The sequence below is a fragment of the Amphiura filiformis genome, chromosome 5 (assembly GCF_039555335.1).
Source record: "Amphiura filiformis chromosome 5, Afil_fr2py, whole genome shotgun sequence".
In the NCBI taxonomy this organism is placed as follows: domain Eukaryota; kingdom Metazoa; phylum Echinodermata; class Ophiuroidea; order Amphilepidida; family Amphiuridae; genus Amphiura; species Amphiura filiformis.
In genome coordinates, this window is record NC_092632.1 from 78574441 (window position 1) to 78598558 (window position 24118).

General features: G+C 38.8%; 1 protein-coding gene across 1 annotated transcript in view; it reads left to right on the forward strand.

Annotated features, from left to right (window-relative positions):
* Window positions 1-24118, forward strand: part of LOC140153775 (RNA helicase aquarius-like) — a 78456-nt gene that overhangs the window by 44222 nt on the left and 10116 nt on the right. The window contains exons 27-33 of the mRNA XM_072176629.1: window positions 10255-10390; window positions 11129-11248; window positions 15348-15575; window positions 16444-16515; window positions 17354-17541; window positions 18187-18358; window positions 19000-19170. Coding sequence (XP_072032730.1) covers window positions 10255-10390; window positions 11129-11248; window positions 15348-15575; window positions 16444-16515; window positions 17354-17541; window positions 18187-18358; window positions 19000-19170 — 1087 coding nt within the window. The remainder of the gene's footprint in view (window positions 1-10254; window positions 10391-11128; window positions 11249-15347; window positions 15576-16443; window positions 16516-17353; window positions 17542-18186; window positions 18359-18999; window positions 19171-24118) is intronic.

The following is a 24118-nucleotide window of genomic DNA, read 5'->3' on the forward strand; positions in this document are numbered from 1 at the left end:
TCAGGTCTTTTATTTTCATTCATTTTAAACTAATTATTATGCTTAATCAATGATCACATCATATGATTCATTCAAGTTAAGTTATTTTGCATGCAAATAAATTCAGTTTGTAAATAAAAGTACAACCAAACAGAAAGTGTGATTTTAGTTACATTTTTAATTCAAGGTTAAATGGGTTTTAATCATAATCGTTTGTTTTAACATGACTGTCTTTGTTAGACGCATGTCTATTGTCTATCTAGCACGTAATACTTTTGAAGTTTGATAGTGACGTCATCTTTTGCCGCTTTAAAACACAAGCGACAAGCCTAATAAGTTACCTGTGATTATACCCAGCTAACACAAAAATGTTCTTAAACGTTAATTCAAAACGTTTGAATAACATTTAAATGTTGGGTTATATAAAGGTCATGAAAATGTTTTTAAAACATTTTTATAAACTATTTTGAGCGAACATTTTTGCGAAATATTTTGTCAACACATAAATAACATTATGTTTAGAATGTTTTTGTTATTAGTATTTATTATTATCAGTGTTATTATTATTATTATTATTATTATTATTATTATTATTATTATTATTATTATCATCATTAGTTGCGACACATTCATGGGGCACCTTTTAAATAAAAAAAAGGCTTAGGAAAACAGTACGGAAACGCTTACAAATGCAAATTTTCCTGCTCCCTGCGCTCACAACATATATCTAAATCATTTAAGGTTTGTAAATTGGGATTCCCCAAAATTGGCATGTGCAAAAGGGGTGTGGCAAAGATTTTTTGGCAGGCCGAGAGGGGGGCGGGGCAAGCGATTTTAGCAGGCCAAGATGGGTTAAGCATGTTTTGGCACGCCATATTTAAATTTCACCCCTCCCCAAGCTCCGCATATTATTGCACAGCCCCAAAACAATACTATAGGCATGCTAGCTGGTATATCTGGTTAAATAAAGGATTGGTGAAAAAACCCGAGGCTTGAATTTGATACATAAGGACTCGGACTCGGACATCAGAAAGTGGCAGGGACTCGGACACCAAGGACTCGGACTTGGATGACAAGGACTCGACTACAACACTGGAACCAAGTATGCTAGACCTTTGGTGTTTTCAGTAAAAGATAGCCTGTTGTATGGGTATATTGTAATAATTACAGTAACTCAATTTTCAAAAATGCCGCCTTTGGCCCCCATGGACCAGATCGTGTCACATTTTAAGTCCTCAACAAATAAGGACTATAAGTTTGTGCTTACTGATAACATGTTGTTATGTCTAGTTGATGTTCTTCTCCTTCCATTCCTACAAAGTAAGTGCCAAGATATGCCATTCATGATATCACTGTGATGTCATAATCTTGGCGAACCATCACAGTTACTAGGCCCGTAACCAGACTGGGGTCAGCCACACCCATCCTTAAATGCCCCAAAATGCCCCTTTTGTGACCCCAAAAGTCCCATTGCGAGCTTAGTGAGCAAAAAAATAGGTTTTTTTACACCGTTTTGGTCAAAAAAGGTCCAAATTTTGGAAAAAGTCCACTTTTTCAAAAATCAGCTCCCCCCCCAAATAAATCCTGGTTATGGGCCTGACTGTTACCAATTATCATTACGCACAAGTTGATTGCCAAAATGTGTTCTATATTAATTAAAATTTTGTGAAGTTGTTTAGTTTAATGGTAGGAAAATATTGTCACCCAAAGACCTTATATTGCAAGTTAACTGTATGATAACTACCTGTACATGTACAGTTATTGAATAATTTACAGTATTTCGTTCTTATTTACACCTATCTTTGCATATAAATTGTTTTACTGACCACTGTTCTCTTTCTATAGTCACATACCGTATATCCTCAAATAGTCGCTCCCCTTCAAATAAACGCCCCCAGCAGTTTTTGTGATGAAAATAACCCTCAAATGTAATGCCCCCACCTGAACAAAGGGCCCAATTTTACATGTTTTTGACTGCAATACTACAAAAATTCATGAAAACACTGCGTAAAATCTCATAAAATGAAAATGACCGGGACTGTAGTAGTAGCCATCCGAGTCTGGTCGTAAACCTGGAAGTGAATCAGAAGTCATTAATCCTAAATTTACCTAATGATTTTAATGGGAATTTCCGTTCTAAAACAACCTCTAATAAATGCCCCCTTTTGGAAAATGCAACGCACCCGGGGGCGTTTAATTAAGGAAATACGGTAGAAGGAATGTAAGAAGAATAGTTCTATCTTCCTGTGGTCTCTTCATATTGCACTCCTAATTCTCCATCTTATCTCCTATAAAGTGCGGACATCTTTCTATAGTAGAACTGTCTAATTTTCTTGTTAGTGAACGCATACAATATGGGATTGAGACAGGAGTTGAAATACACCAGCATTCTACAGCTGTCTGCAATGATAGGTTTGAAACATTTAGGACACACTAACAAAGTAGACATACTGTAGATATGAATTGGGGTAGTACATACTATCAGAGCTAATACGAGCACAACGTATGTGATGGTCGGTTTGATGTAGCGCTTGCGGAGAATAGCTGCGTTTTTGTTGGCCGATTTTGAAGCGGCTTGTTCACCGTGGGAATTTCCCTTTGGACTGTTGCCATTGGTATTAATGTTGGATGTTGTACACCGGTTACTGGGGTTGCCAGTGTTATTTTCATCTTCATCTGAATCATGTGATGATGATGTCTTTTGAGAAACCTTTGAATCGTGATTCAATGAAGAATTTTTCTTGTTAACATTACCATTGGCAGCTGTGAGCTCAAAATGAGGCTTGCTTGCTCCCCAACAACTAAGTGACTCTCGGTGACGAGTGTAGCATCAGTAGCTACCGATGGTCCCGCTGTCGAAACCATGACTGTGTGACCGACACGCTTCCATTGCAACAGTCGACGATGCAGACGGACAAGAAATAGCACGCCGAAAATAAGTAAAAGCATGATTGGGATGACGCGAAACAGAAGCAGAAGCATGAGTTGATAGGTGGAGTTGCGTGCAGAGGGCGGTGTGCACCTGTCGTTGTAATTGAATCCGCGTCCACCACTCTGAAGGTTAAGTTTAATGAGGTAATTCCATGTTGCGTTCTCCAGGATACCGGGCAGCATGGCATAAAACCAAGCAATTGCAATAAGTTGTAAAATCATTCTCTGTTGCTGGATTTTCATATACTCTGCATAATCCCTAGCCAACATAAGATACCTATCCCAACTTAACATCACCACCAATGTAATCCCAGTAGTAACAAAATTTGGCTCTAATATGAATTTGAACCGACAACCAATTTCTCCCAGAAACCATGTCCCAACTGCTTTGTTGGCAATCTCCACTGGTAGGACTATCAAACAGACGCACATATCAGTTGCTGCTAGCGCTAGAATAATCAAGTCGCTCGGTTTTGCTCGTATTTTATAATCCATCAAGAAAGCAACAATTGTGGCAATATTTCCCACTCCTCCAATAGCGACCATGAGTGAGTACAGCGTAATAGCTATGTGGGAAGGCATTGATGGAGGCGGACCTCCTCCAGGAGGGGGACGTGGACCCATCCCTGAGCCTGTCGTCAATCCAAAACCATTGGTACTGTTAACATTCATTTTATGAGTTGTTGCATACAGTAAGTTATAAACACGTGTGATTGAAGTTTTCTCTGTGTAGCTTGAGCACAGCAGTTACCAGTGAGGCAGTGCTTTCTTGTGGCCATAATAAAATTCCAAATTGTTGCTTAAAATTGTGACATTCAGAATAGTGAGTGAGTGATGATGATGATGTTAGCAATATTTATTGAGCGTGATTGAGACATCGCTTAATTGCATTTTCAATATTTACCTTTTGAGAGAGAGAGAGAGAGAGTATATGATTTGAACACACATGTTTTTGTGAGACATGATTTTGCCTTTGATGAATACACGTAAATACATTAGTTAATTCAGTTGAGTTGGTGTGAAATTAGGTTTTTGTAACTTGAATATCCATATACATGTTGACTAAAACATACCACGGATGTCAATGAGCAGTGCATTGATGATCAATCTTAAAGTATGGTTGCCTTGTTGCCTTTACAGTAAGATTTTAGCTCCTTCCTACCAATTCTCTTCTTTCTTCCTTTTCCTCATCTCTTTTCCACTTTCCCTTTCCTTCTGTCTTTCTGTAAAACTTGGAATATTTACTGCAATTTTCATGGATTCTCATTGTCTGATGGCAGATGTTTGCAAATCATTTCTATCTTGTCCTAGCAGCTATGTTTCTGGCAGTTTGTCAGATGCATTGCCAATGCTCTCCAAATTAATGCTCTGCATGCCAGCCACAGGTTTCATCATAAAAAGTCCTGGTTTTGATATATTTTCTCCAAATATCAAGAGCTATCTTAAGAACCACTGAACCAACAGTAGGCTTGTTTGTATTCATTTTAATGCAATTTTCATGCTGAGTCCAATCATGGCCATGAAAATGTACAATTGTGAATTTTTGAATTTTACATATTTTCCCCAGAGTTCTGTTAAACCTCTGTTCAGCTATATATGCAGCTTAACAGAACTAGCCAATGAACTTTACAAAGTAGTTATAATTTTATATCATATTATTTGCATATTTAAGAATATTCATGACCTTATTTGCATATTCTTTTGTGTTAACTTGTTTGTAGGTGCTACCTTAAAGGCCTTTTCACTTCAGTGATCCAAGAAAAAATGTGAAAAAATTAAATTGTTAATAAAAATGCCTAAGAGTGAAGGATTCATTATTAAAAGTGTCATTCGGTATTTTTGCTATGAAAAGTTTGACAAAAAAATCTGAGGAAAACATCAGTATTGACAAAGTTGAAAACACTTTCAAATACATGTTAATTTCTCTATTTAAAGGAGTATTTCATGATCCTAGCATCCTCTTTTTATGACATTTTTCATTAGATATTATCCATGAAAAACGCTTATTCCCAAAATTTCAGTGGATTCCGATTTTGCGTTTGCAAGTTATGCATGATTATGTGTATTACACTGCTCCATAGACAATGTGTTGTAATTTCATTCTGGTATACCAGAACAAAATTCAAAACGATATCTTTGCTAAACGAATTAATCTGCAAGAAATTTTTTGTACATAAACATTATTTAGCCAGATGTTTCCAGTGATATAAAAATCTCAACTTTTTTTTTTTATTTTGGGGGGATGATGCTGTGGATCACGAAATGCCCTTTTAAGTAAAGACATTACAGATTCATGTAAAATGTCTTATTTTGTCTTTAACGCACGACTTTTGGCTTCACCACCAACAGGCTATGTTAGCACATTTATGACACTAACAAAGGTGTCAGAATTTGAGTTAATAGCAAGCCACGGAATAGGCCTTTAATTACAAATCACATAGTTTCAGTTATTTTTCATTTGTGTGTGTATGTTTGTCTTTTCATCATGTCTGCATATACCTTTTTGTGTTTATTTCCTACTATTCTCTCTTCCTTTTTACCTTGATTTATTCTCAAAATAGAATAGACACTGGGGCTAGAAATACTGAACAGTTTGTGCTGAAATGAAAAGTTAATAAAAAGTAGAAGACATTGAACTTGTTTAAAGACAAGAGATAGAAGACATTGATTTCATTGTGCTTACTTTTATGTCTTTTTCTAGTGATAATGAAAACATGTTTTCAATTTCCCTTCTACAAATTTTGATCCCGTTTGAACACAAACACATACTCAAAAATGAAAAATATAAAAACAGTGACAAAAAGAAAGAAAATACTACATTTTAATTCTGTTTATTCATGTACCTTCTGTGCTACGCATGTAACAGTACATAACTAGTATTATATGCAGTTTGGTCATAATAACTTATTTCATTGTCAACTTGGCATGTGTGTTTGGTATGATGAACATGGTGTCTGAATCTGGCTTCCTTCTCTTTTAAATTGCCCGATTGAATATTCAATCAAAAAGATTGAATTTTCAATCTAGCCATCCCAAATTTGGGACAAATAATTTTTGACTGTATATTCAGTCGGGTGATTTAAATTTTTCAAACTTTGTTTTCCAATCAAAAGGAGTGATTCTTAATCTTTTACAATCTTTTAGTGATTAAAGTTAGGGGCAAATCTTTTTTGATTGAATTTTCAGTAGAAAAGATTGATTTTCATTGTTTATCAATCTTTTGCCATCCCAAATTAGGGACAAGTCCTTTCCAGTTGAAAAAAGATTGAAAATGTTCACTCTAAAACAATTTGAAATGTCATTTGGCAGTACATTAGGAGTAACACTTGATTAGATAGTAAAATCAGTCTGCAAAGAGAGTTAGAGTGAAAACAATCTATTTTTCAATCTATTTAGATTGATTCCTATCATCAATCATTAAAAGATTGACATATTTGATTATGGGAATATAATGTACTTTATTCCAACTTCATGTTTTATGTCAGACATGGTTTTTTTTCCAGATCTCTCATTCTAATTTGAAAAAGGAGCTATTAGGAACTGACAAGCCATATGGGTAGTCCAATTCAAATTTGGTAAATGGCCTATGTTTTTAATCTAGATAGTAGAATCCTTTAAAAGTGTCAAAATATAAATAACATTTTGGTGAAATGTATGTGTCCTGTACATCATGAAAATCATAGCACAGCACTCTAATTATACCTGTAATTATTTTGCTTATTATAATATTATAATGGACATCAAATGAATGTTAAATTTAGCAGTCAAGTTAGCTCAATCGATAAGGCGTTCGACTATGGTGCGAGAGGTTGCGGGTTCGAACCCTGGCGGTGCCTAGTACGTTCTCTCGTGGAAAAATAGAGTTAGCTTGGAATTCCCCTCGACAAGGAACTCACTGCTAATTTGTCTCGTTGTAACCCGTACGAAACTCGGGGAGCTGATCCTGGTTGCGAAATGCGAAGGTTATTTGTGGAATGTCTAGGGTGTGCGCTCTTGGAAGCAGCAAAGTCCCTGAAATGCTGTTTGGTTTGCTGCTAACTCGATCAAAGTGCATGGAGTTAACATTTGGAACTCCACTCCCATTTCCATCCAAAATGCCACTTCCACAAGCTCCTTCAAACATCATTTTAAGAGCAATTTGCTTTCTAAACCGGTTTACCAGTAATTATTCTTTGACTCCTGTTCACATCTTATTTTTTTTGTAAGGTCTTGTCTTGTCCTGTTTGTATTTGTATCTTCGTTTGTACTGTTTGCCGGCAACCCGCACCCACGAGCTTGCTCCCCGCGTGTTGCCCCACAACTTTATTTTAGGTTTTTATTGATGCCCCTCATAATCTTGTCTCAGGCCCACTCTTGACCTGTCTCTTGCCTTTTAATAGGTTGCTTGTTCTTACGTGATCGCATTTGACTGTCATCAGTGGGCCTGTGATCGGATTCATTACTTTGCTTTGTATGTAATTGGTTTGAAAATTATGGCATTTGTCATTTATACTATGTATTTTTGAAGTTGTGAAATAAATGTTTCTTGAATTGAATTGAATTGAATTGAATTGAATTGAATTGAATGATGTGGGCCGTAGTGGTCAGCGACAACCTGTAAAGTGTGCTGAGGCTTGTGGATCAACGTCTAGGCGTTGTGCCTGTGCGTAGCGCACTATAAATCATTGCGCTTTTTTTTTCTTCTTTTTTTTTAAATGGCCAAAATAGCCAGTGTGGTTTCTTTCGTTATCTTGTTATTTCAGCTTTCCTGACAGTTATTAATAATATTATTTCAGCATTTTGAGTAAAGAATAACGCAATTAAAATTTGATGGAAATCATACATTTTAACTACAATGTAAAGAAATTACAGGTAGAAAAATGAGCATGAGTGTTGTAATTTAATTTAATACTCTACAGTTCTACACATTTGAATTGGGATGAGCATTTTGTACAAAAGACAGATAAGCTTCAGTAACAAAGACTCTAAATTTGAATTGCTATTTTCAGTTGAATTGACATTTTCAAGAACACAACTTGCTTACCAGTGTGTGTGTTATTTGATAGATGGTATTGCATTAAAGAATACTTTCCAGCTCCACCGAGCGATGAAAATGTATATCATTTAAAATACTTTGATGATTCTAATTACAAAACAGAAAGTGATGAGAATAAAAGACAGAAATATCAAATGCCTCATTGAAAATGAGAACAATGGGCTATTCCATTTAAAATCCACACTCCCCCTGCTGAAGATTTAGCTGAAGTCTTCCACAGTGGGAGTATGGGTTTTGATTAGAATAGACAAATTGGATAAATTTCATTTGTGAAATACTCACTTCAGTTGTGGAAGATATAGGTAAAGCCATAATACAGAGGGAGTATGGGTTTCAAAATGATTATCCCTGACCAATTACATTAAAAAAACATACTCCACCTGTGGAAGATAGTTACAAACTCTTCCACAGGTGTAGTGTGGATTTCAAGTGGAATAGCCCAATTTTGCTGGATGGCATATTAATCTGTGTGTCAATAATATTTAGAGTTAATTTGGTAAAGCTTGGTTTCATATGAACAGATTAATAACCAAACTTGGGTCATACCTGCACTATGGCAAACTTCATGTATTGGGGTATCCAAGGTCACATACTGAGGTCAAAGGTCATTTGAGATCAATTGTAAAATATGCTGAAAATGACAAATCAGGTCTCGCATTAACAGTTCAAATCAAATTGCAACCAAAGTTAGACCATAGCTGCACAGCACAATATGGGAGCTCTCATGTAATGGTGGTATTCAAGGTCACACACTAAAGTCAAAGGTCATTTGAGGTCAACTTGTAAAATAGTCTACTCATATCTTCTGATGACCTATTTTTTGCTACAATTGCATCCAATACAGTCCGAGGCGCTCGTATATTGCATGTGTATTATGCTTCATTGAGCCCATTGTAATCAGTTATCAGGGACCTCTAAGTGACTGCTTTTACGTAGCGTAATTGAACTAGTCCTCAATGAGTCGTGATTGGAGTAACAATTTCAATTTAGAGTAAAACCTTTCTTCTCATTTTCACAATGAAAAGATTTCTGTCTTGTCTACTGGCTAGATGCATTTAAAAATCAGGAAATTAAATTCTCTCCAGTATGAAGGTCAGGTTAAAAGGTGCTTACTTAATACCAATTACGTAAGTGCCTTGTATTATGTAATAGAAATGCCAATTCAGGTGGAACTAAAATATGAATAATAACAATGCGCTGAATTTTGTTTGGAAATATTAGACCTTGAAGCTATTTACAAAGATTTCAGCACAGCCAATTTGAAAAATGATAGATGGGGAGTGTTATGGCTAACCAGGACACAATTGCAATCTACACAATGCTTGTGCTGATGAATCAAAGCTGCATTAATTCAGACCACGCCCCTCAGTGAACTCTATCGGGGGGGGGTCTTCAAAAATTTTTGGACGGGGATGTGCCACACAGACTTTCGGATGCTGTCTTTCTCTACCTACTTCTGCTGTTTTTGCTATCATCAATAGACCAATTTTCAACAAAAAGCACCTGAAAATCACCCAAATTTGCTCTATTTGGGCACTTTTAAGGGCACTTTAACCAAAATATGCCCAATTGGGTGCCAGAGCCTTATATTATTAAGTATGCCTGGACAGGAGCTAAAATAAGCTCTTGGTCCCAAAGATGGCTCCTGGTCCTATAGTTTGTAATGTAAAATATTGGACACACCAGGAGCCAAAACTAGGCAACCATGGGGTAAAAAAAGCCTGGGTGCCTGCTTAATATAAGCCGCATTGTTCTCCACTGAAAACCCACCTATCAATACAGAGTGTATCAAAATGATTGGTACCCATCAATGTCCAGTGAGTATGGACAAGAATGCCCCATCAAAATGCAGTTTAACATCCTCCTTATAGATTTATGTAATAAAAGGTTAGAAAACTACAAATTGTAGTTATTTCAAGAGGATCCGATGTTGAATTTGGAAGAAGCAGCTGACGTTTTATAGACGACAAAGCTGTTGGGCACCAATCATTTTGATACACCCTGTATACCAAAATCACTGAAAAGGTACTCAAAAACCATGGCACATCCCTGTATACCTTCAACCAGGGAGAACCCCCTCCGGGTACAAGCTGATTGAAAAAGAACAAGACATAGCTGTAGTCTTAAGACCACAAACACAGCCATGGTATGACCCCTTAATGACCTTTGACCCCCAAATCTCTGAATACCCCATATGCATTGGCTAATGTCCAATCGGACAGGTCTAGCGACAGTCCTAGCTTCTCCCCCTAACGTAAGGATTTATGTTTATTAATTGTGTGTTATTTGTTTGTTTATGTGTTCTTCAGATATGGGCGTGTCAACTATGTATTAGCCAGGCGTTTGGAACTACTTCAAGAAGTAGAGAGATTCCAAGAGAGTCTTGGGGTCCATGGAGATGTAGCATACACGTGTGAGACAGCAGGACACTTCTTTCTATATCAGGTGAGACAAGCATAAATAGCAAGCCCTGTAGGATTTATTTGGGGTTGCAGGGAGCTAAAAAGGGGATCTTAAAAAAAGGCTGATTTAAATATTTTTCCAAAAAAGTTACGGTTATTTTTGGATTTAGCGGATAACTGCTTAAAAGTTCACTATTTGCTCTCCATGAGCGGCAAACCAATGTGGTGGATATAGCAATTCACACAGGCAGGGTTGCACGATTTAAATCAATTGATTTAAATCACAATTTATCACAATTTAAATCGCGATTTAAATCAACTTTTTCATTTTTGACTAATGCTTCTACAACTTTTGGACACAAATAAATTACCTCCATCATGTCATTTTACCTATTGCTAAAAATTCATCTTCATGGTGCAGAATTCAACAGGTTTTTTTACATGATTTTACCTAATTTTTTCTTTGAAATTTTCACATGTAAAAACATGTTTTGATTTTTTGTAAATACCTGATAGCATTGCCCATCCATTATGTCTAGCATTCCACTGGTCTCTTTTGACTTTATGGGGTATAGCAGGTCTTGGAATAAAAAAAAAAATTGATTTAGAAAAAAAAAAATCTGATTTAAATCCGAGCAAATAAATTGATTTTTTTTATTTAAAAAAAATCAAAAAAATAGCCAACCCTGCACACAGGGCATTTTTGAGTTGGTACTCTTTGGGTCAAATCTCTTTCATTTTTGAGAATCACCCATGTAATCTGTGATTTGTCTTGATACAGGTGGTATCCAGGTGGGAAAAGTTCCTGAGTAATGTGAAACATCAAAATTGCAACACTGGCAATGCGGCGGACATCCAGCAACACTTTCCCTTTCATAAGTTCTTTGAGAACGCTCCTCAGGTAATAATTGCCAGGAATAATTGTTTGTGTGTTGTTGTTGAAGATACAGAAAAAATAATCCACCTTAAAACAGTATTGTTAGATTTGCTAAGGAGGATGCTCCTAATCCTTCATATGATTGTAATGTCCTCGGACAATGAGTGGGGTAGTGTGAATCAATCATCCAATTTGGGGGGCATCGACGGTGATTAAGGGGACACTGGGCCTGATTGGGGATGCACATGCTGTGTTTTGGCAATTTTCCTGTTGGATTTTCTAAATTTTCAAATCGATTAGGGGGCATGTGCCAACCCCGACCCCTATGACACTACGCCACTGCGGACAATCTTTTGCTAAATGTGTGGGGAGAACTGACATTTTTGAAGCTCCAATGCATATTAATTACAAGTGGCAAATAATATTATGTTGTAATTTGCAAAATAATACTATGTTTTTCATAGTTGAAGAGTGTGTGTGCCCCCCCTCCCTCCGCCTCCAAGAATGATGGGCTATTATACACAATCATCTCCATTCATCTGTCTCCCTCTCCAGTGGGAGCATGTGTGGCCGAGTGGATAAGACGCCCGACTCATAATACATAGGTTGTGAGTTCGAGCCCCTTTCGTGCCAACGTGTTGTGTCCTTGGGCAAGGCACTTTATCCTCATCGCCTACTTGGGGATGGGGTTGGGTTGATTGGATGTTTGTATAGTTGTTTGTTTCAATGTTGCAATATTGGCGCTGATTAAGCTGCTGCCTGCAAATTGCATTGTGTCTGTTTAGTTGTGTTTAATGTACAATTCTAGCAATTTGACCTGCGGGTCACCATTAGAGTTTGAAATAAAAAACTTTTAACTTACTTTCATTCAGCCAGGGGCTATTTTAACATGTCTCTTGGTACTTCCTTGTAGTGAGATTAAAAATCTGTGCTCAAAAGTGAGATGCTTAGTGTAAGAGCCTTTCTTATGGTCACAATGTTAATTTCGCACACTCTGAGTGCACTCAACACATCAACATCCCTTTTCTTGAAAACCTCATTTCATAGGGACTGATGCATATAGAAATATTTTGGGAACTGTCACCTTAGAGCAGGCACAGACCTAGGGGGTGTTACCCCTCCCCTAAAAAAAAAAGGGCAGAGAAGAAAAATAACAGATAAATTGGGTGGGTAAATGCACACCAAGTAAATTAATTTACCCACTCAGTAAATGCAACCTTCCCGTTGCCCCAAAATGTCCACCCAGTAAATATTTGTGCCCAATGTTTGGGCAACATAAAATAATCGTTAAATTATAATATCAATATGATATCTCTTGAAATCTACTGTTGCTATTTCAAGTTTGATTTTTTCCATAAGATTTGCCATATTTATTTAATTATAACTTCACAGCAGGGATAGATATCACACAGTACACAATAGTTTAGGAGGTTAAAATTATGAGCAATTTCCACACAATTATGGAACCCGTAAATTTTGCTTTATATATAGTAACTGAAGTGAAGTCCAGTTCAGAGCACATACCACGACAAAGCAAGTACAAGAAACTTATGTTTTGTCTTATGTAATCAGAAATTAAGTCCGGTTCAGAGAACATCTTATGACGCAATTAGCTACAGAATCAAATATAAATTTTACTACTGTTACACTGCGTACAGATAAAAGCCTTTATAGTTTGATTCCTTCCTTAATGGAAAGCAAGTACAAAAATGAGGCTAAATTTTAGCTTATATTATCTGAAATTAAGTTCAGTTCAGAGCACACCTCACGTCTGATGTAGCTATAAAAATAAAAAATAAATTGTTTCCGTACAGATTCAGCTTTTAGAGCTCGGTTCCTTCTTTAGTAAAAGAAAAATATGGTGGGAAATACTATCAAATATGATAGTGAAAGTTAAAATTGAGTAAAAAAAGTGTTATTGTTTTATGTGTAGATACTGGAAATTCTAGTTTTCTAGGCATTATGTTCAATTTTCGCTTCTCAACAAAGTAGGCAACTAACTGATGATTTAATTTAGATTGTAGTAATCAATGTGTTTGTATGGAACTGCATGGAGTGAAGGTGGCTGTTAACAGCAATGTTGGACAGCTTAGCCATGAGCAGGGGCGTGCCCAGAAGCCGAGTCCCCGGGGGGTGGGGGGCTTAAGTATGAACGAAAAATGTTGAAAGGTTTAACATCGGCGTGGCAGAAACTTTTTGAAAGTGAAAGCCCCAATGGAGCCATTTGGTGCAACATTTTTACACATTTGTACGTTATTTTCGAAGCATATATTTCAACAGATTTGTCACTCTCGCTCTCTCTCTCTCTCTCTCTACCTTCTCTTTCTCTCTCTCTCTCTCTCTCTCCTTTTTTTTTTTAAGACCAGGGGCTGCAGCCCCAAAGCTCCCGGCACGTGCCTGATGGGGGTAAAATTGATTAATAATGGAACATCAATATGAAGTTTTTTGCATTATGAAGGATTTGATTTCACTCAAGGTTACTGCAAAAGTGACAATTTTCACGCTACATTTATTTTTGTGGATTTCACATTACAAGCTGCTACCATGAAAATAATAACATGCGAATATATTCCTTTTGTGTATAGGTCAATGTAAGGAAATTTAGAATTGCAAATTTAAAAATGACGGAAACAATTTAAAATTAGCAAAGTGCTAAACATTTAACAGACAAAAATGCCCACTTTTTCAGTACCTTGATGATCCTTAATATTACTCAAAGCCAGGACTGAAATATATTAAAGGGTGTAGAAATGTGTTGATAATAAACAAATTGAGTTAGAATTTACGACACAAATGGGGCAGTTTTTTTACAGTTAATATTTTGGGGAAATTGAAAATAAAATAACAAAATATGAGTATTACATATTTTGTAAATGTTTTGAAAATTTAAAGTAAATTAATACACAATGCCTCATTTCAAATGTTTAGTTTTAGTTTTGGTTTTGGTTTTGGTCACGTGGTTTCCTATTGTCCTGCCTAACCACTTGAATCATAAGATATCAAACTCATTGTTTCTATCTTTTGTTAAAAACTGAACATTTGTGTCAGTCAGTTTCGGTTTTGGTTTCAGTTTCTTATAAGTGGTGTGAATTGTAAAATTATTTGGTTTGAAGTTACCTACTCTAAGTACATCAAAGAAATGTTTAAATTTCGCAGTGCAATATTCACGAGGAGAGAAATCGAGCATGGTAATCTACATTGAAAGACGTGGTTTACAAAATCGAATAAGCCTAGGCTATTTCACCTGTGAAAAAATATAGACCATCGAAATATTTGCATTCGACATTACAAAAGGGGCCACTATTGTAATTGTATAGGTGCTACAAACAAAATCGATTCATGTCCTTAATCCCATGTACCAGAATCGATGGAAGGCCATTATATGAGGGGAGAAGAGATTGTGTGTGTGTGTGTGGGGGGGTGGGGAGGGCAAGGGGGGGTATGGGCGGGAGAAAGAGAAACAGATGGGAGAGAGCATTAATGAAAGAGAAGGGGAGGAGAGCTCGAGATGAAGATATTGAATGTAGGGGAGGAGGAGGGGGAAAGTCACTTAGGGAAGAGGTGGTTATATAGGGAGGGGAGCCCCCTCTTAAAGAGGTATGGGTTGTGCTTCCGGGGATAATAAACTAATTCATAATCAAATCATCTCCATGCATCGTTTATGTTTCAAGCGAACAAACAAAGCCCCCACCCCACCTCACCCCATCCTTCAATATCTGGCGCATGTATATGATTTCTAGGCCTAGAACTCGTGAGTGTAATATGCCACAGCATCAACTGTCGTCCGTGGGATAGATTTCCGATTTCAATCATGATAATAATTATGTTAGCACAATAAGCTATTGTATACTTCTGGTTATATACCCTATACTGTGTCCTCCCAGCATAATAGTGTTATGATTGCAGATCAGATCAGCTCTACTTTTTAATCCCTTGATTTTTGGTTTCTGAACAAAAGAGAAACCAAAACTAAAGATTTGAAATGAGGGACTGTATATAAACTTACTATTTTCAATCAATGTCAAAAACAGATTGCAAACAAGGCTTTTGACCCAGGCATGACTGTAAAACATTTTTACTTCTTATTTAAAAAAAAATCTTTGCTTACTCTTTAACATTTCAGCCGGTCTTCAAAGGCCAATCCTATGATGAGGACATGGACCTAGCTGAAGGCTGCTACAGACACATCAAGAAGATATTCCAACAGTTGGAGGAGTTCAGAGCATTTGAGTTGCTACGGAGTGGATTGGACCGCTCCAAGTATCTACTCATCAAGGAAGCTAAAATCATTGCCATGACCTGTACGCACGCTGCCCTCAAGAGGCGAGATTTAGTGGAAGTCAGTTTTCAGGTATGTGGAACAAGCGTGAGTTTGGATAAGTGGGTGCATCAGAAGTATGCAGAAGTCAGTACAAGTAACTTTTGTAATAAAAACAAACTAAAATCTGTGATTTATGTTGAAATGAAAAATAAAGAAAAACTCACTCAATGCTTTTCATCTTAAAATTGGGGGAGGAGGGACACTTCAATATGAAATGGATATAGGTGTAGGGCTGGCACTTTCGCAGTAAGGGGTGAGAGCAAAATGTAAAAAATATGGGGTCATTGGGTGAGAGCATGATTTTTGGCATTCGGTGAGAGCAAAATGTAAAAAATATGTGATCATTGGGTGAGAACATGACCTTTTTTTTTAAATCAGTGGAACCTGTGGTTGAGAACCGAAACAACGCCACAGAAACCTCTAATGATATGTCCTTTTAAGGACATAATTATCATCATATGTCCATCCCAGCTACATACACTTTAAAAAGTGTATGTAGCTGGGATGAAAAGCTTTTGATGTTTCTTATTGAAGATATAGATTTTTCCCCCCAAAACACCAAAAAATGTATGTTTTTTGGGAAACGAATGATATCTTCAATATGATAGGTCAAAATTTACAATTGATGGTCAGCTTTTCATCCCAGCTGTATACACTTTTAGTACATATAAAAAATATCAAATTTTAATAATGAAATGCGTATTATATCACACATTTTAAAACAACAACAAAATTATTTGATAGAAGAATATTCCTCGTATTCAGATTCAATTTGATATGTCTGATGTGCTCTTGAAAATGTAGAAATTAAGGACATGTAGAATTATCAGCATTACAAGTACATTAGTACATTGAGTGACACCAGCATAAAATTACATTTTTGACATCTTGTTGACAGTATGACAACATCTTGATGGAAGAGTCGGCCCAGATTTTGGAGATTGAGACATTCATTCCATTGCTACTACAGGTAAGCATCATTCTTACTCAATTGAAAATTGGAAATGAAGGGAAAAAGACAAACTTGCCCTTCAATTCACTTTCAAAATATACCAACCCCGGGTATTTCTTACACATGAATTGCTCTGTGCTATTTATTATCTTAGAAAATCAGGATCAAATGGGTTTTTGCAGTTGAATACATCCCCTAATGGATGACATTGCCTTAATCTTTTACGCAGGAAGTGAGCATTTCAAAAGGGAGTGTATGGATTTCAGCGGGCTCTTCTGGTTAATATTTATACACCCCTAATGGAAGACATGACCGTAATCTTCATCTTCCACACACAGGGATTGTGAATTTCAAATGGGGTTAGCTGAATGTATGATGCCATTTGAAATCTACACCCACTGTGTGAGAGATTAATGTCATGATTAATAGGGGTGTATGAAGACTACAGATGCAAAGCACCATGTTGCCTAGGGGGGGCTATAATTTTCTTTGGAAGGGGGGTCCCAAATATACCAGGGGTCATAATTTTTGGAAAGAAAAATGGGGGGGGGGGGAGGGTCATAAAATTTTTGATGACCAAAATGTAGGGGAGTCACAAGATGACCACATAGTGTGTTGGGACACCCTCATCTGAAGAAAATGATAGCCCCCCTTGTGTTATTTCTATTAATATTCGTATTGATAGTTTTACTTGTTGTGTCACTTGGGAGCTGGGCAAATAGAATTCATAACTAAATGCCTCAATTTTGACCTGCAGGTAAAAGTTGTATTCCTTTTTGAAGAGGAGCACCACATAGCGTTTTTCAGGGTTTTTTTGTCTTTACTTACCTTGACCTTTGTCCATTCCTCTTCTCAGAATCCAGAGGATGGCTTTAACCGTTTAAAGCGATGGATCATGATTGGTGACCATCATCAGTTACCACCTGTCATTAAGAACATGGCATTCCAGAAATTCTCCAACATGGAACAGAGTCTCTTCACCAGATTTGTACGTCTTGGAGTGCCCACTGTAGACTTGGATGCCCAGGGCAGAGCCAGGCCAAGGTAAGGGGATGTTGCAGAGGCTATTTGAATCATTCTATGAATGATTGTTGTAACTACACATATTTTGTAAACATTGACTTGACTTAAGGCGTGTTGCAGCAGTGCCTGAGCTAGTGGTGTTTGTACTTAAATATTGAGAAAATAAAGCCCACACTCACAGGGAAAGGTATGAGATCAATTCATGACATCCCAGGGCTCATTGTAATGGGTTTTATTTTCCCCCATGTACATGCATGATTTTTCCTGGGAGGGGGAAATAGCGAAACTTTAATTTTGGCCTATTTTTTGTCATAACTCAATAACTGCAATACATATGGAAATATTAATGACTCATTTGCTCATAAGGTCAATGTGTTACCCTGTGGAAATAAACTGCATTATTTAAGCAAACTTACCAAATCTGGAAAAATATGGCCCAGAGACTCTGACACATCTTAATTTGATGCAACAGTGTTTCTAGTTTCTGATATGAAATTGTAAATTAATTATATTGTGTGGTATTTTATTATTGTATGATCCTATTTTCTGCACACAGTATTGCTACCCTACTTGAATTCATCTTTATACCACACAGTATCTCTATTATGTGATGTGAAATTGTAAATAAGTTTTATTCTTTATTTTCCTACTTTCTGCTGCACCTAGTATTGCTACCCTGTACAATTGGCGTTACAAGAAGCTGGGTAACCTGTCCCATGTCCATCTGATGCCAGAGTTCCATATGGCCAATCCAGGATTCCACTTTGACTTCCAACTGATCAATGTAGAAGACTTCAATGGTGTGGGGGAGTCAGAACCCAATCCCTACTTCTATCAGGTAAATGTTTCATAATACTGTGAACGTTACACTTCATATCATGAACATGAAGAAAAGTGATGGTACATAATGTAACAATACATAATAGTCGTGGGCTATATCATTACATTGGGAACATATGCTCACCCCGAAAGTTCCGAAGGTGGCTCTTTTGGGGGACAAAGTATGTAGTAAAAGCTGCTCCTTTATTTTATAACCTAAAGATGATAGAATCAACCCTTATTTCTGATCCTTGTGTGAGACATCTGCAGAAAGAAACTTTGATGTTGATACCCTTTGTAGGATTTTAAGTTTGATTTTCATAGGAGGAAGTTTGATTTCAATTAATTTACTAAGGAAATTGTAAATTTGATGCCATTTCCAGGACATTTATTGACAAGCATTTCAAGTTCTTAAATCCCTTAGGGTCTACACTTGACAACAAGTGTTCTGTTACCCAAATCAATTCACTTTATAGTGTGTTACTGTGGTGTGGTGCAATATAGTTTGCAATCAAAACAAATATGATTTGGATGGTAGGAATTGGTATAGGTGTCGTTAAAGGAAATGTATATTCAGATACTGCATTAGCTCCTGCATGTATGATTGATAGTTTACAGAATATCACTAATAGTTTTCCATTATCACTTTTAACTTGGCAGAATCTAGCAGAGGCAGAATATGTGGTGGCGGTATTCATGTATATGAGATTATGTGGGTACCCAGCTGAGAACATCAGTATCCTGACAACATACAATGGACAGAAACATCTGATACGAGATGTTATCAATCAGAGGTGTGCCAGTAACCCTCTCATTGGTAGGCCTAGTAAGGTGAGTGTACATGTTGTAGATTCAGGGGCTGTGTTATAGAATCCTGACTACATACAATGGACAGAAACATCTGATACGAGATGTTATCAATCAAAGGTGTGCCAGTAACCCTCTCATTGGTAGGCCTAGTAAGGTGAGTGTACTTGTTGTAGATTCAGGGGCTGTGTTATAGAATCCTGACAGCATACAATGGACAGAAACATCTCATACGAGATGTTATCAATCAGAGGTGTGCCAGTAACCCTCTCATTGGTAGGCCTAGTAAGGTGAGTGTACATGTTGTAGATTCAGGGGCTGTGTTATAGAATCCTGACAACATACAATGGACAGAAACATCTGATACGAGATGTTATCAATCAAAGGTGTGCCAGTAACCCTCTCATTGGTAGGCCTAGTAAGGTGAGTGTACATGTTGTATATTCAGGGGCTGTGTTATAGAATCCTGACAACATACAATGGACAGAAACATCTCATACGAGATGTTATCAATCAGAGATGTGCCAGTAACCCTCTCATTGGTAGGCCTAGTAAGGTGAGTGTACATGTTGTAGATTCAGGGGCTGTGTTATAGAATCCTGACAACATACAATGGACAGAAACATCTGATACGAGATGTTATCAATCAAAGGTGTGCTAGTAACCCTCTCATTGGTAGGCCTAGTAAGGTGAGTGTACATGTTGTAGATTCAGGGGCTGTGTTATAGAATCCTGACAGCATACAATGGACAGACACATCTGATACGAGATGTTATCAATCAGAGGTGTGCCAGTAACCCTCTCATTGGTAGGCCTAGTAAGGTGAGTGTACATGTTGTAGATTCAGGGGCTGTGTTATAGAATCCTGACAACATACAATGGACAGAAACATCTGATACGAGATGTTATCAATCAAAGGTGTGCCAGTAACCCTCTCATTGGTAGGCCTAGTAAGGTGAGTGTACATGTTGTAGATTCAGGGGCTGTGTTATAGAATCCTGACTACATACAATGGACAGAAACATCTCATACGAGATGTTATCAATCAAAGGTGTGCCAGTAACCCTCTCATTGGTAGGCCTAGTAAGGTGAGTGTACATGTTGTAGATTCAGGGGCTGTGTTATAGAATCCTGACAACATACAATGGACAGAAACATCTCATACGAGATGTTATCAATCAAAGGTGTGCCAGTAACCCTCTCATTGGTAGGCCTAGTAAGGTGAGTGTACATGTTGTAGATTCAGGGGCTGTGTTATAGAATCCTGACAGCATACAATGGACAGAAACATCTCATACGAGATGTTATCAATCAAAGGTGTGCCAGTAACCCTCTCATTGGTAGGCCTAGTAAGGTTAGTGTACATGTTGTAGATTCAGGGGCTGTGTTATAGAATCCTGACAACATACAATGGACAGAAACATCTGATACTGAGATGTTATCAATCAAAGGTGTGCCAGTAACCCTCTCATTGGTAGGCCTAGTAAGGTGAGTGTACATGTTGTAGATTCAGGGGCTGTGTTATAGAATCCTGACAACATACAATGGACAGAAACATCTCATACGAGATGTTATCAATCAAAGGTGTGCCAGTAACCCTCTCATTGGTAGGCCTAGTAAGGTGAGTGTACATGTTGTAGATTCAGGGGCTGTGTTATAGAATCCTGACAGCATACAATGGACAGAAACATCTAAAACGAGATGTTATCAATCAAAGGTGTGCCAGTAACCCTCTCATTGGTAGGCCTAGTAAGGTTAGTGTACATGTTGTAGATTCAGGGGCTGTGTTATAGAATCCTGACTACATACAATGGACAGAAACATCTGATACGAGATGTTATCAATCAAAGGTGTGCCAGTAACCCTCTCATTGGTAGGCCTAGTAAGGTGAGTGTACATGTTGTAGATTCAGGGCTGTGTTATAGAATCCTGACAACATACAATGGACAGAAACATCTGATACGAGATGTTATCAATCAAAGGTGTGCCAGTAACCCTCTCATTGGTAGGCCTAGTAAGGTGAGTGTACATGTTGTAGATTCAGGGCTGTGTTATAGAATCCTGACAACATACAATGGACAGAAACATCTGATACGAGATGTTATCAATCAAAGGTGTGCCAGTAACCCTCTCATTGGTAGGCCTAGTAAGGTGAGTGTACATGTTGTAGATTCAGGGCTGTGTTATAGAATCCTGACAACATACAATGGACAGAAACATCTGATACGAGATGTTATCAATCAAAGGTGTGCCAGTAACCCTCTCATTGGTAGGCCTAGTAAGGTGAGTGTACATGTTGTAGATTCAGGGGCTGTGTTATAGAATCCTGACAACATACAATGGACAGAAACATCTGATACGAGATGTTATCAATCAAAGGTGTGCCAGTAACCCTCTCATTGGTAGGCCTAGTAAGGTCTTCTTCTTGCGTATGTCAGGAAAAAACAAGATATAAAAGCCAATACATTAAATTTCATTAAATTTCATTAAATTTCAAGCCCAGTATGCATCAACCAGTCCCTGGTGGCTTCGCCGACTTCAATCAGGCCGGAGATACCATTCGGTGGTCTATGGAGATGACAGGATGAGATGATGTGGTCGGCTGTTTGTTCCTCACTACCGCTTTTCGCATGCTGGGCTTTCCTTTAAGCCCCATTGGAACAGGTTGGCATTGAAGCGCCCAACTCCACTTCTCAGGCGGTTTAATTTTGTCCAAGCAGACCTGGGTAGATTGAAGCCTGGGATGGTGTCTGTTGGGTCTGTGACAAAACGCTGGAGTGGTGAGGAAGACTGAAGCCATTGGTCTTTCCATGCCTTAGTTGTCCAGTCCTTGGCTGTCTGGTTAGGCTGTGTTGTCTTCATCAAGTCTATTGCTTGTTGAGCAAACGGCTTCCTGGATATCAATCTCCTGCTTTCCCCCTCACTGTTCCTAGCTCTTGACAGGGTGTCATGAAGGAGGTGTCCTGGTTCTTCAGACCGGAGTGCTATAGCTACGTTGGCTGACATCCTGACACAGTGCGCATAGCTTCATTTAGACCCGTGTCTACCTGGTGGGTGTGGTGGCTCCTGCTCCATACTGGTGCACAGTATTCTGCTGGTGCGTATACCAAGGCCAGGGTTGATGTTCTGAGGGTCTTGGTGCTTGCTCCCCAGCTGGTGCCGGCTAAGTGACGAATCAATGCGCATCTTGCTGTGACCTTGTCCCTTAGATTAACCAAGTGCTGCCGGTAGGTGAGGGCTCTGTCCAGTTTCACTCCTAGGTACGTGGGGCAAGCCTCAAGTTCAGTCGCTTGGACTTGATGGTTACATTGAGTTCTCTGTTGGCTTCCCTGTTGTTGAGATGGAAGGCAGAGGAGACAGTCTTAGCAACACTCAGCTTGAGCCGCCATTGGTGGAGGTAAGTATCTAGGGTGTCCATGTCTAGGCTGAGCGCTCTCTCAATTGTGTCCCAAGAGTTGCCCGACTTCAGGATTGCCAGGTCATCTGTGTATCCATACTTCTTAGCAATGGTATTGGGCAGGTCATGGATGTAGATGTTGAATAAGAGAGGTGCTAGGACGGAGCCCTGTGGCACACCGTTCCTCAGGCTGCGTTGTCTGCTAGCTTGGCCGTCGCTGGTCTTAAGAATGAAGTTGCGGTTCGAGATTAGCTGCACGATGAAGGACACCATCCGCCTGTCTGGTATGAGCTTGAGGAGTTTGCATATCAGGCCTCTGTGCCACACGGTGTCGTATGCTGCTGTGAGATCTACAAATACAGCACCAGCCTTCTGGTTCCCTTCAAAGCTGTCTTCGATGTCTTGGGTGAGGAGTGTGACCTGGTCCACTGTTGATCTGCCACGACGAAAACCGACCTGCCCGTCCGGAAGCTGTGGGTCTACAATCGGGTTGATACGGCTATGGATCAGGCGCCCAGTAGCTTGTAGGGGATGCAGAGTAGAGAGATTGGACGGTAGCTCTTAGGGTCATCCTTTGGCTTATTAGGTTTGGGTAGTGCGATGACAGTTGCCTTGCGCCAAATCTTTGGTATCTTGCATCGTTTCATACAGGATGACAGGAACTTGCATAGCCAGTTGGTTGCAGCAGAGCCAGCATGATGGAGGAATTCTGGGTGGATACTGTCTGGTCCAGGTGCCTTACCTGCTTTGAGTAGTTTCAAAGCATCTTCTACTTCCTGCATGGTGTAATCGCTGCAGAGATCGGAGGTGGATGGCATCTTCCAAAGATCGGACACTTCCTTCTTAACCCGCCTGGAGTGATCACGGTCAGGGTTGGTGAAGCGGCCGTTGTTCACAAGCACGCTGGCAATGGCGTTCGCAGTTACTGGACACTTTCCGGCGTTTGGTGTTGATCTGCCTGTCAGGCGGTTACCGGTTTGCCAGGCCCTTCTGCTTGAGTAGGTGAAGTCGATTGATTCCACAGTCTCGATCCAGCGTTCTTATGCGTTTCTCATCCAGTCTTGTGAGGAGAGTGGAAGCGAGGAGTCAGAATCTTCCTTCGATGGAGCCGAGGTAAAGTCTTCATACAGAGCTTGGCACTCATCGTCCCAGCATGGGATGTAGCTCTTCTGGAACCCCCTTGGGATCGACGACTTGGCTGCATCTATGAGCAAGTTACAGTAGGCTGAGTATGTGGTGTTAGTATCATCACTCTCTGGTAGTGGTAGTTTGGTAACACGCTGGTCGACCTCGGCAGAGAACTTGTCCCACTTTGCTTTCCGGAAGTTCCACCGCTTTACTGGTTTGCTAGCTGTTGGAGATACCAGAGCAGGTTGGGTTATCAGAGATGGTCGGTGCTGAGATCTTGGGAACTTGTCCAGGATTTTACGTACAGGGAGTTGGTTTCCTTGGCTGGGTTCAGCAAATGCCAGGTCTGGGTTGGTGCCAGTATTCCACCGTCCTGAGAAGAAGCTGTCAGGTTCCTTAGGATTGAACAAGAGGGTCAGGTTGTTGGTAGAAGCCCATTCCATGAGG